Source organism: Epinephelus fuscoguttatus, linkage group LG13 (genome assembly GCF_011397635.1).
Source record: "Epinephelus fuscoguttatus linkage group LG13, E.fuscoguttatus.final_Chr_v1".
Taxonomy (NCBI): domain Eukaryota; kingdom Metazoa; phylum Chordata; class Actinopteri; order Perciformes; family Serranidae; genus Epinephelus; species Epinephelus fuscoguttatus.
Window position 1 is genome coordinate 37,414,578 of NC_064764.1, and position 12,738 is coordinate 37,427,315.

Below are 12,738 nucleotides of genomic sequence, written 5' to 3' on the forward strand. Positions count from 1 at the left end.
AACAAATTCAGAATGAAACTTGTGATTACTCAACAGAATGAAAATACAATGTTAAAATTTCATTGATCAGTCGTTACATTTTCAAGGCTGATGTTATGCTTTACTGTGTATAAGTCATACTAACAAATTCTTACATTAAACAAAACCAAATGATCATAGTGAGTCACTTATCCTTAGCATGGTTGCAGAAAAATAAGACACTAATCAATATTTATGCATTACTTCATTTTGGCTTGACAGAACAACCTCTTAAGGTGTTTGGAAATTTCTTTCATCTTTAATCCGTACATGATTGGATTAAATAGAGGATGATACAAAACAATTTGTAAAGTCATTATTAAATGCACAATTTCTGGAAAAACAGGTTCCAGTCCAACTATAATGACATCATACACACACAAACAGGAAAAGCTTAACAAAACTATCAAGTGCGGTAAACAAGTCTGTGCAGCCTTTTTTCTGACTTCTCTACCATTCTGATAAGTTATTAGGAATATCCTAGTGTATGTAGAAAGTATGAAAAGCACAGGAACAAGTGCAAGATTAACCATTATAATCATATCTCGTACAAGGCGTGCTCTTGAGATCACACATTGAAGTTTATAAACTGTGTTGTTACAAAAAACTCCTTTTAAAATAAAGTTACAAAGTTTTTTATTAGCACTCAAACCAGCTGGCACTGCAACCTGGCAAGCAGGCAGAACCCAAGCTAAAACCAGGAAAATACTGACAGTTGTTTTGGTCATGATAGTTGGATATTTCAGAGGTTTACATATTGAAACATATCTGTCATAAGCCATGACTGCCAACAGTAAGAACTCTGAGCCACCTAAAGAGTAAAACACCTGAAACTGAAAGAGACACGCAGAATATGATATGATCTGTTTTTCAGATAAAAAGTCAATCAAAAGCTTTGGGTAGACAGCAGTGCTGAGAAGGACAGAGTTCAGTAACAAAGCTGCAATGAATATGTACATAGGCTCATGAAGGTTTTTGTGAACCCAGATAAGGTACACAATAGTGGAATTACTGCATATTATTAGAATATATACTATGAACATAATCACAAAATAAACATATTTGTATTTGTCCACTTCGACATGCCCACCAAAAGTTATATATGTTATATTTAATTCATCATCCATTAAGGTTGTTAAAAAACTGAACAGACAGATTATACACAAGGAAATAACTGTGAAAATAGCCGTTACTGAATAAACATGTAACCTGTACTGAAGTGTCTTTTACATTTACCTGACCTGAAAACACACTTAGAGAATATTCATCTACGGAAGTCACAGAGTGAAGTGTTTGGGTCTGTGGAATGTTCATTTTTAACAGATTGTTTAACCCTCCATAGATCTCATGAAAACTCTTCACCAAGAACACTTGTAAACAACTTCATCAAACTCTGGAGGCCTGAACTCTAGAGGAAATAGACCCAGAGGTGGAAAACGAAATTGCAAAGCCTCTGCTTCATTAGTCAAATGTTTGGTGGAGGGCATTTTATGTGCTTCAGGAGACCCAAAGCTGGGAAGAGGACATTGACCTCAGCAGGGGTTACAACAACAGTGCAGAAAATTAAAGTCACCAAATGGTGGAATGGTATTGTAAAAGTATATGAGAGGGGATTATTTAAAATGCAAATTTCTTAAATTATTTTCTAAATTCCTCAAAAACAGGAGCTCTACATTTGTGTAAATAATATTTTGCCGGCAGAATAAACTTGTTTTGCAATTTATTCAGTATGTCAGTATTTGTGGACATGTTCCCAGTCTCAGACACCTCATCCAAGTCATGTGATCGGCTACCTCAGTACACAAACAACTATTACTAGGACTATAAAAAAAAAATCCCAATTAAATTATTATGTAACAATTTGGCCACAGTTTATTAATAATTGCTCTATTATTCAATCATATTATTGTATTGTGCTTTCAGAAAGTGTTTCTTGAGCATGATCAGGATAGTACCACCTCCTCCTCATTTTGAGCCAGAAAAAACCCTTGATGTTGGCTACTACCTCAGTTGGCACTTGAGGCCCAGCCCAGGACAGCATTCAGCATAGGCCAAAGCCTCTGGCAGTTCCATGAGATGTGCTCTGGGCTCTGCCACACCCTGGCCACTTTCAGCAAGATGATGGAGAGGGAGCTAACGCAGACCAAAAAGCTGTACTTGAACACTGTGCGCAGACCACAGCCAATGGCCTACCAGCACATACGTTATGCGCCTGCATGAGAGGAAATAACTCAACAACAGCACAGGGCAGTATTTTGTGACTGTTGTTCAAAAAGGGAAATCAGGAGATCACCATGACCCTTCTTAGCCAATTAGCACATTAATAACACAATCCATTGTTGAGAGAACAAAGCATATTTACTGTGCACCAGTTAACAACACAAACCATCACAAAGTGTTTTTACTTATGAGCTCAATGGCTAAAGAAGAATAATCCTACTGCATGTAACAAGTTTGTTTTGGTCAATTCTCTATTGACTTTAACTTTTTGCTTACTTTCCTCATTTCGGTTCCTTTTCTCATGCACTGAGCTGAACTGCCAATCAGAGTGATGTCATTCACCCGTGGGCTCTGCCGTCTCTGACACCAATTCAAGGTGCTGAATCAGCTGAAAAAAAGTCAACAAGGGCCTACAAGAGCCAACAGTGTGGGACACACTACAAAGACTAGGGTGACGCTCACTGCTGGCCAACTGTCAGCTTGGTGTGTCAGAGTCTTAAGGATGATGAAGATCCATTCTGCATTCCAGGTAGTGATGTTTTTTTTTAAAGATTTTTTTGTGGGGGTTTTGCCTTTAATTGACAGGAGAGAGTGAAATGGGGGAGTGAGAGAGTGGGGTGATGACATGCAGCAAATGGTTGTGAGCCGGAGTCGAACCCGTGATCGCTGCAGCGAAGCATCGCCTCTGTATATGGGGTGCCAGCACTATCCACTATGCTACTGACGCCCCGGTAGTGCTGTTTATCACCTTCATTGGAGAATGAAGCTTTCTTCTGAGGTCAAAGGAGTAAAGGACCACCTATCCAGGTGAAGCGCTGTGACAATGGCATCCTCTGTCGATCTGTTAGCTCTGTATGCAAATTGAAGTGGATCAAAAGTAGTGATGTTACGCTCGAGCCAGTTCGCTCGACACAGTGTTGATCTTTTGAAGCGGAAGAGTTCCGAGACAGTGTTTCGATCTCTGATTCATGTCCACAATCACGTGACTGCTATGAGCGAGGCCTCGTTACGTCACATTGCGTGTTGCGCTGCTTCGCGGGAAATTTGAAGGGGTTGGGCATTTCAATATGTCAAGGCTTTAAAAGGGGTCTGATTCACTGCTCAAACTGTGGGTTTTTTGAGAGGAGGAGTTCAACGCTATTGCTATATTTGTTATTTGGAAAGAAGCTAAGGAGAGTATTATTGTAGTTAGAATCAGTTTTAGATAGATTTAGTTACATTTCATACACTAAATAATACACATAGTTAGCCTACATACACATAGATTCATACATACACAACAAACATTCATTCATAGAAACACGCTAGACATATAGTGTAGAATAGGCTTATTAGATAGTTACATTAGAGAGTTGTTTGAGAGGTTGAAAGAGTGTGTTGTGAGTTGTGAGAGTGCAAGGTGTGTTTGTGAGAGTGTGTGGTGGGATATGGGATATGGCAGAGCAACTGGTGCCTTAAAGAGCGTGCTCTTATGCATGGGAGCACTTTGACCTGATCAACCCCCAGAGGGTGAAGTGTCTTATCTGTGCTCAGGAGCTGACGTTCAGCAACAACACATCATCAATGCTGCAACAGCTGCGCAGCAAACACTCAGAAACGACACCCAATACAGCTGCTGGTGCTACTGCTGTTTCTGGGGGGGCGGAGACCAGACAAGGTAATTCCTATAGATTCCTACAGAACACATTATATTCAACTGAAATCAATACTTTTTGAAATAATAATGTTTGTATACTTTCATTGTAAGGTCGGCAAGCTGAGTTGGACAAGGCACTGGTTGACATGGTTGTGCTTGAGACTCAACCATTTTAAGTGGTGGAGGACAAAGGCTTCAGGGTCCTCGCACAGAAGCTGGACCCAACCTACATCCTGCCTACTCGCCAGGCCTTACAAGCTTTGGTGGAGAAAAGGTATGAAGACGCTAAAGAGAAGGCAAAGCAGGAACTGGAGAAAGCACAGTCTGTAAGCTTAACTGGAGACATGTGGACCTCCATGAACATGGATGCTTATCTTGGGGTCACCTGCCACTTTATCAATCACAAAATGGAGCTAGAGAGTGTTTTGCTTGGTGTGGGACATTTCACACAGTCCCACACAGCAGCAAATTTTAGGGATGCCATGGAGCTGCAGATAAATCAGTGGGGCTTGAGAGAGAAAGTACACTGTTTAATCACAGATAATGCATCCAATATGATCCTTTGTGCCAAAGTGTTGGCTGTCAGAAATGTGCCATGTTTAGCCCACAGTTTCAATCTTATTGTGAAGAAGGCACTGGATCTCCTCCACTCCCCCACTGGCTGACATTGTTTTTCTTAGGACAAGCAATAAAGCAAAGGAGAAACTCACAGAGATGCAAACTCAGCTGCAGAAGCCTGTTCGCAAACTGGTTAAAGAAGTAGAAACCAGATGGAACTCCACATACTTGATGTTACAAAGACTGTATGACCATCGAGAACCAGTTGGTGCGGCAGTGTAATCCCTTACCACAGACATTCCTCCTCTCACATTTGTAGACAATGAGACAGTCAGTGACTGCTTAGATGTTCTTGCACCCTTCCATCTGGCCTCCACAGAGATGTCAGCTGAAAAGCATGTTTCTGCTTCAAAAGTCACTCCACTCATCAGAATGGTACAGCACAAACTGGCTGTAAAAGCATCAGCCATTAAAAACCAAACAGCCCTCCATCTGATAAAACAACTGCAGTATGAGCTGGTCAAATGATGCACAGTTGAAAATGTCAAGAGTTCTGACCTTAGTTACCATCTTGGACCCAAGATTTAAGACATTAGCCTTTGGCAATGAAACCCATGCACAGGAGGCCATGTCAAAACTGACTGCAGAATGCACTGGAACCATGAGGGTTGAGAGGGGAATGCCGTCAACATCGCAAGTAGTGTACTATTTATTATTCCATATTATTGTGTTTTCCATACCTCTGTAGTAACACGTATTAAAATGTTATCAACTCCATCAGTCAGCTGCCAATGAAGAACATGGGCCTTCAGCAGAAGACAACTTGTGGGATCTTTTGGACAGCAGAGTTGGTTTGTATTATGGCCTGTTATTACTCTAAGCACCATTTTCTTATTATGAAAGATGGCTCATTTCCCTTTTATTTTTGTTTAGGAAGAACTGAAATCTTTAATCTGACTCTTTCTCCTTGACTGCTGTAACACTGGAATTTCTCAATTATGGGATCAATAAAGGTGTATCTTATCTTATCTTATCTTATCTTATCTTATCTTATCTTATCACAAAGTGCAACAGCAGATGCTACAGTTGAGGTTCAGAGATATCTGAGACCCGCTCACTTACTGGGCATCACGTGAAAGTATCTACCCAAACCTCTTCAAGATGGCCCAAAAGTATCTCCACATGCCAGCAACATCATTGCCATGTGAGCAGGTCTTCTCCAAAGCTGGAGAGGTAGTCAAAAGGAGCAGACTGAAACCTCACACTGTTGAAATCCTTGTCTTTTTGAATAAAAAAATTTAAACACTCCCTGGTTTACTAGTACACCCCGTTTATATTACCACAATGGCAAAGTTGCGGAAGCACTAGCATTAATTTCTACATCACAGCACAAGCACATTCCTTTCCCCCGCTACCTCTATACACACCATATGTATGCATATTTATATTATACACATTCATACATATATTTATATCCGCTTAGATGCAGTTCTGACACACGCCAGCAGATGTCACTCTTCCAATTGTATGAAATGCTTAGAGGCAGTGTGTCATTCTTGAAGCAGTTGTGTGAAAGTGGTTCACTGCTTCATGAAGCTTTGATTTCACCATCACTAATCAAAAGTGGGTGGGAGGTGGGACATGATGTGACGTCGGACCAGTTTCTCAAAACACTTAATTATAACAGGTGTCAGAGCAACTGGTCAGTAGTCATTGAGGGTGCTAATGGTGGTCTTTTTGGGCAGCGAGACGATTGTGGCCGATTTCAAACATGGTGGGATGATGGACTGGGACAGTGATGCATTGAAGATCTTGGTGAAGACCCTGGCGAGCTGGTCTGCACACTCCCTGAGGACGTTCCCCGTCACTCCATCTGGTCCAGCAGCCTTCCCAGGGTTCACTGACCTCAGTGTGGCCCTCACCTGGTGCTCCTGCACCGTGAGGCTGGAGCTACTGCAGTCCGGTGTTCGAGCTGTGGCTGCCTCGGGTACCTTCACCTCGAAGTGGGCAAAGAAGTGGTTAAGCTCCTCCTCGAGCGCAGCGTCTCCCTCAGCCATCATGGCGTTGCCGGACTTGTAGTGGGTGAGGTGCTGGACTCCCTGCCACACCTGTTGTATGTTGTTAAGGCAATATGACAGGTATTCCTATTTACCAATAGCAACTTTACATTCGCCTGAAGGTCATCAACCTTGCTACGTTGGAACTGGACATTAGCAAGGATGATTAAGAAAAGGGGAATCCATTGATGGCCCTGTCTTTGAAGTCTCTGGAGCACTCCTCTGCATCTGCCCCTCATCCTCACTCTTGTTGGCCTAGATGCCCAGCTCCTGTTCCCCATGGAAGAAACAGGCCAATTGATTTCTACAGGGAAAACTGATGTTGGATCCACGACTCCTGTACCTGAGTTCGTAGGTAACAAAAGGAAGCTGTACCAAACAGGCTGCTGCTGCTCCTTTGCCTAAAAAGAGGCCAGTTGAGGTTGTTCACGCATCTGATGAGGATACATCCTGTTCCTTTTAAAGGTTTTCCGAACATATCCAACTGGTAGAAGGCCCTCAGGTAGACCCAGGATACACTGAAGGGATTATATATCTCGTTCTGTTTCTCATCCTGGGGGATTCCCCAGATGGAGCTGCAAAAGGTTGCTGGGGTGAGGGACGTCTGGAAAATCTTGCTGAGCTTGCTAGCACCATGGCAAAAGAAAGGTGGATGGACAGACGGACGGACGGACTAATTATGGGGCATAATGTGATATCAAAGCCTGTATTTTTTCCCAGGTGAGGCCCATGTCATTTCTTCATTTGATTTTGCTATGGCTGAGTCACGGTTACCAGTTTGTTGAGTTAGTGGAGTGTTCACTATCATCACACACTGTATTTGGGTCAGAAGAAACTGGGAGATGTGGGCAACAACTGAGCCACATGCCAATTGCTTTCTGTGATATTTTGTGCCCAAAGCTGCATCTGAGGTTCATACTGAGTTTTAGCAGAGAGAGTGGAGCATATCTGACTGTCCTCAAGGAGTACTGGCTGACTTCTGTGTTCCCAAATCAGAACAGTCAGGTAATCATCTGAAAAGGTCAGGGCCCCCGAACAAAAAACACATTCGATAAAAAATTAACTTAAAGTACCACAGAAAAAAAAATATAGATGTGCAAGCAATGCATCATTTTTTTCTTTGGTGTTGTGCACAGAAAATATGACATAACCTAAGCAAACAAAGTTGAACAACATTTTTGAGTTCAGGCCTCTAGAGTATGATCAAGTTGTTTATATGTAAGTTTCTTTGGAGAGTTTAATGAGATCCATGGAGGTTGAGGCAGTCTGATAAAAACTTCCTGAAGACTCAAAAACATCACAGATCTAATTTCTGTGTTTGTCAAACTTCACCAGTATAAGTCAAGATCAAGTAACGAATAAAACAAGCTGATGCAGGTTATTTGAAACTTCTTGTAATGTAACTGTTGTATTCATTAACATTTTTAGACAGCTATAATGGAAAAATTAAATGTCACATATATAACTTTTGATGGGCATGTGGAAGTGCACAAATATAGATACCTTTATTTTGTGATCATGTTTATAGCCTATATTCTGATAATTTGTTGTAATTCCACTATTGTGTGCATCATAGTGATTCACAAATCCTTCCACGAGCCTATGTACATCTTCATTGCAGCTTTGTTAATCAACTCTGTTCTTTTCAGCACCGCTATCTACCCAAAGCTTTTAATTGACTTTTTATCTGAAAAACAGATCATATCATATTCAGCGTGTATCTTTCAGTGGTTTATATATTACTCTCTAAGCAGTGCAGAATTTTTCCTGTTGGCAGTCATGGCTTATGACAGGTATGTTTCTATATGTAAACCTCTGCAATATCCAATTATCATGAGAAAAAAAACTGTCAGTATTTTCCTTGTTTTAGCTTGGGTTCTGCCTCTTTGTCAGAGTTCAGTGGGAGCTGTACTGAGTGCTTACAAAAAACTCTGTAACTATACTTTCAAAGGAATAATTTGTAACAGCACAGTTTCCAAACTTCATTGTGTAAGGTCAAGAATTCTGAATATATATGGCTTGGTTGTTTTTGTAGGTGTTGTACCTCTCCCTGTACTCTTCATACTTTTTACATACATCAGGATATTTATAATATCCTATCGAAGTAGTACAGAAGTCAGGAGAAAAGCTGCACAGACCTGTTTACCCCACCTGCTGGTTCTAATCAACTTTTCTTGTTTGAGTACATATGATGTACTTCTAGCTCGACTGGAAACTGATTTTTCCAAAACTGTGCGTTTAATAATGTCTTTACAAGTGATTTTGTATCACCCTCTCTTTAATCCAATCATATATGGACTGAAAATGAAGGAAATTTATAAACACCTGAGGAGGCTGTTCTGTAAAATAGTCTAATCATTAACAGTGATTACTGTTGTGCAGACATTGTTTTGTGTACTAATAATGCAGAGATAAGAAGTGTGATTTCTGTGATTTTATGTGAGGATTTGTTTCTGCACCACTAATTTACAGTTGATAACACCTTAAGTTTCAACAATTTAACAACTAATGACTAAGCAATTGGATGACAATTTTCCAAAAACCATGAAGAGTTCAGCACTCCAACTACAACACATAAAGAACTTTATTGTGAGACAGTTACCTTGGTCGTGGCCATCATCATCACCAAAACAACAGAACATTTGAAGTCAACTGTGAATTCTCCGGTTTGTTTTTCATTAACTGCAGAAAGCTCCCAGCCCATCTGCAGATCTGTGGATGTGTGGGTTCTGGCAGCACACAGGGAAGCCAAACACCATTCCTCTGCACGCACTGCGATGACACACAGCTGGTTAAATATTAAAGTTTCCTTTTATATTCACTGTCTTCTGTCTCAATCACTTTTACACTGTGATCTGTGCTTTAAAATCTATCTTGATCTTTTCAACCTGTTTATACCGCTGAGTGAGTTTGACATCTTGGTTCTCTCCCTCAAACACATATTGTAGGCCCCTTTGTCTGCTTCTCTCTGAAACAGCTTTTTCATTTTTCAAAAATTTGATATTATTTCTTCACAGACTGCAGTGACTTACAGTGTAGGCTCCATACTAGCTCCGACAGCTTGACAAACGAACACAAAGGGAGCAGGGCCTAGCAAAGGGTGAAAGATTCCCATAACTCCAAAGTATGAACTACAAAGAACCACCGTGTGAAATACAAAGAAATTTGATTTGCATGATCATTACGGTAAATGGACATATCTGCTAGGGGTTTCAGCCATCAATTCCTGACTCAATAGCTGAGAAATTCACACACACATTTGTCACAACTTGCCCGAATTACTTGTCCTCGGCTTCCACAGGCTTCAATACCTCCAGAACAAAATCCTAGCAGCATAGCAGCAAAACACTCTAGCATCTTTACTGGCTTTCAATCATGTTCTATGTAACATTTAAGGACCCTATCAAACTTACCTTGTCTGGTCCAGACTTTCACACATTTCAGTTTGATCTGAATCAGACCTCCCCCGTTGAAAACAGGATCTGGATCAAACTGAACTATGGTCTGGCTCATTTCAAGTGTGAAAATGTTTTACTGAGTGGTTCAAACTTTCGGACCAATTAGTGGAAGTTCTGCCAGGCTGTCTTCAGATTCGGAAAAGGAAAAAAAATGCAACAAAATAGTGCCCGATCGATATGGGCTTTGACAGCTAAATTACACAAATTCTAGAGTGGAGAAATTCACTGATTATCCATCAGCAGCTGATTTGGTGAATATTCTAATGGAAATTAAAAGAGAACTTTTCTAGGTGGATTGCTCACAGATTTTGCTCCAATATGACTTTGCACAGATACACAGAGGGCTGATTTGTTCAACAAATAACTTTATTAATGTTAAGGAGAGACAGTGGAGTTGACTTAATTGATATTGATATTGTTAGTGACATAAACAAGGAAGGACAAGCAGTCAGTAGGATCTATTTAGACAGGGTAGTTTAATGTTGAGTGTGTGTATGGTTTTAGCTCTGCAACAAGAAAACAAACGTATTAACAGTAAATCAAGACCGAAAAATATTATGCAATGATAAGGTAAACTAAAGTATTAAGGAAATGAATTTACAACACATCATAGCTACTGTGCAGAAGAATGAACAAAGGGAGGTGGTTCCTTTCCAAGCAGGAGTGTTTGATTCAGCCTCCTGACGGTCAGAAGATCTCAGGTGACCTCTTTCTGGCAACTTTTAATTAAAGAATGTTAAACATTTTAAGTCACTGTCAATCAATTCTAGAATAAACAAATACCTAGATTTGTTAGATCACTGGCTTATCTTTGCTTTGCAGGTTTTGTACACAACTACATCACCATCTTTGAAGAGGTATGGTGTGTGTTAAATTACATACTTCCGTTAGTATATATATATTTCTATGTAGTATACTGTGTGCACAATGCACTCATTGACGTAGTGCACAAATTTCGACAGGGTAGTGTTGTCTCAAACCAAACACGGTCGTTGTGCACTCACCGGAAATGACGACCGCAAATAAGCTAGTTAGCAAACTAGCATTAGCGTATAGTGCAAAAACACATGTATTTGTACAATGCAGCGACGTTCACAGTCGCACAGTCCTCAGCCGCTCTTTCCAGTTTGAAAAGTGGTCCCTCCCCTTCATTGAGAGCGAGAAGTGTCAATAGTTCCACACTCAGCTTTTTGACCGTTTTGAGTGCACCATCCAGGCACTCATAGTGCACTGCATTTTTCCATACTTATCAGTGTGAACACACTTATGCACTAAAAATAGTAAGTGTAAGTACAGAAGTACGCGATTTGAGACAGCAGTAGTGTAACACCTTCCTTCCTGTTCAATGACACTTTTTAGCCATCTAGAGGTGATGGAGGAAATAACATTTTACTTAAGCTAAGCATATTTAAAATGTAGAGATAATTCTAACTGATCATATATTTCATGTATAAAATTTGTCTGTGAAATACATGTAGTGGAATAATATGTACAATATTTCCATCTGAAATGTAAAGTGGCAGAAAATGGAAATACACATGTAAAGGTAAAAGTACCTCTAAATGGTACTAAAGTACAGTACTTAGATGCACTTAATGTACCTAGATACTTTCAATCGCTGCTCTATACGAAACCTGCAAGCTAGCTATGAGATTCATGATAAATGTGTTCCTATACCGAACCAGTATTTTAATGGATTAAACTCCTTTTTTTCTTGCTAATTAAAACAAGCTATCTTTAGCAATATTTCACTGTTAATGCATAACATTAATGGTGACAGACAGTACCTTGTGCTGCTGCCATGAAGAGATTAACAGCAGCAGTGTTGTTACACTGTAATACGATGTAGAATACTGTGACTGCATTCTGCTTGACACATTCAGGGGAACTTTCAACAGTGGAAAACGAACCTTTAAATCTTAACTTTTGTAAATGCAATGCTAACAGCGAGTCCTGGAAAAAAAGAAACAATCTGGTGTGAATACATGGTCACACATTAGCTTCCACTCACAGACTAGGTAAAGACGTTAAGTGGTTAGCTAGTTAGCTAGTTAGCTAATGTAGCAAACAAGCATGATAAGCTTATTGTCACAAAAAGTAAGGGATGGGGGTATTGTTGACTTTCTTTCCAGCATTACGTCTCACAAACTAGGTAAAAACATAGCACTCAACACACTTAAACCACCACCTCACTGTCGTCTGCTGAGCTGCGGAAAGATGCTCTAATGGTCACCTTTCAATCTGCTACATGACTATACACGAAACTATTACCACGCTAGCTAACATTGCCTCTCTAAAATAGTAAACAGATCTGATAACCATGTGTGACATGACGGTTGTCAGGGAAAGGGGTTGATATTATATTGTTAAATTGAAAAGGGAAAATGATGGGGTCACTGTTTATTAACTTCCAGTATAAATTTCAAAAACTAGTTAGCAACTTACCCTGAGGAGATCGTTAAACTCTGCACGCACCGCCTGATCAGCTGTGAAGCACTTTGCCATATGTGTTGCAAGTCAATGCTGTGAGCGCTGTAAACATTGGAGTCTGAGCATGCTCTGCTGGATATACTATGTAATGACACCATTTCTAAATCACCCCAGGCATCGTTTTCTGCTCTTTATTTTCTTTAAAAAACATTTTCACGTTGCAACATATTGGTGGTTTTAGGTTCAGGTTTTAATTACACCAAACACAATACCAATAGCTACCACACTGAGAGCATGCGACTATCACGAGCATGCTGATTGCGATTTGCGCCCTAGCATGCAGATGTGCTAACCATGATTA

At 40.2% G+C, this 12,738-nt stretch overlaps 2 protein-coding genes across 2 annotated transcripts; one reads left to right on the top strand and one right to left on the bottom strand.

Moving 5' to 3' along the window:
• Positions 1-218: 218 nt before the first annotated feature.
• LOC125899804 (olfactory receptor 11A1-like) lies at positions 219-1,145 on the bottom strand. The gene has a single exon (XM_049594366.1). It carries the CDS (start codon positions 1,143-1,145, stop codon positions 219-221), a length of 927 nt encoding a protein of 308 aa, XP_049450323.1.
• A 6,781-nt stretch (positions 1,146-7,926) lies between these two features.
• On the top strand, positions 7,927-8,844 carry LOC125899742 (olfactory receptor 11A1-like). Its single transcript, XM_049594246.1, has one exon. It carries the CDS (start codon positions 7,927-7,929, stop codon positions 8,842-8,844), a length of 918 nt encoding a protein of 305 aa, XP_049450203.1.
• The last annotated feature ends 3,894 nt before the right edge of the window (positions 8,845-12,738 follow it).

What these genes read in the sequence shown, in the direction of transcription:
- LOC125899804 (XM_049594366.1), bottom strand. Translation starts at nt 1,145, where the DNA reads ATGGATGATGAATTAAATATAACATATATAACTTTTGGTGGGCATGTC.
- LOC125899742 (XM_049594246.1), top strand. Translation starts at nt 7,927, where the DNA reads ATGGAAAAATTAAATGTCACATATATAACTTTTGATGGGCATGTGGAA.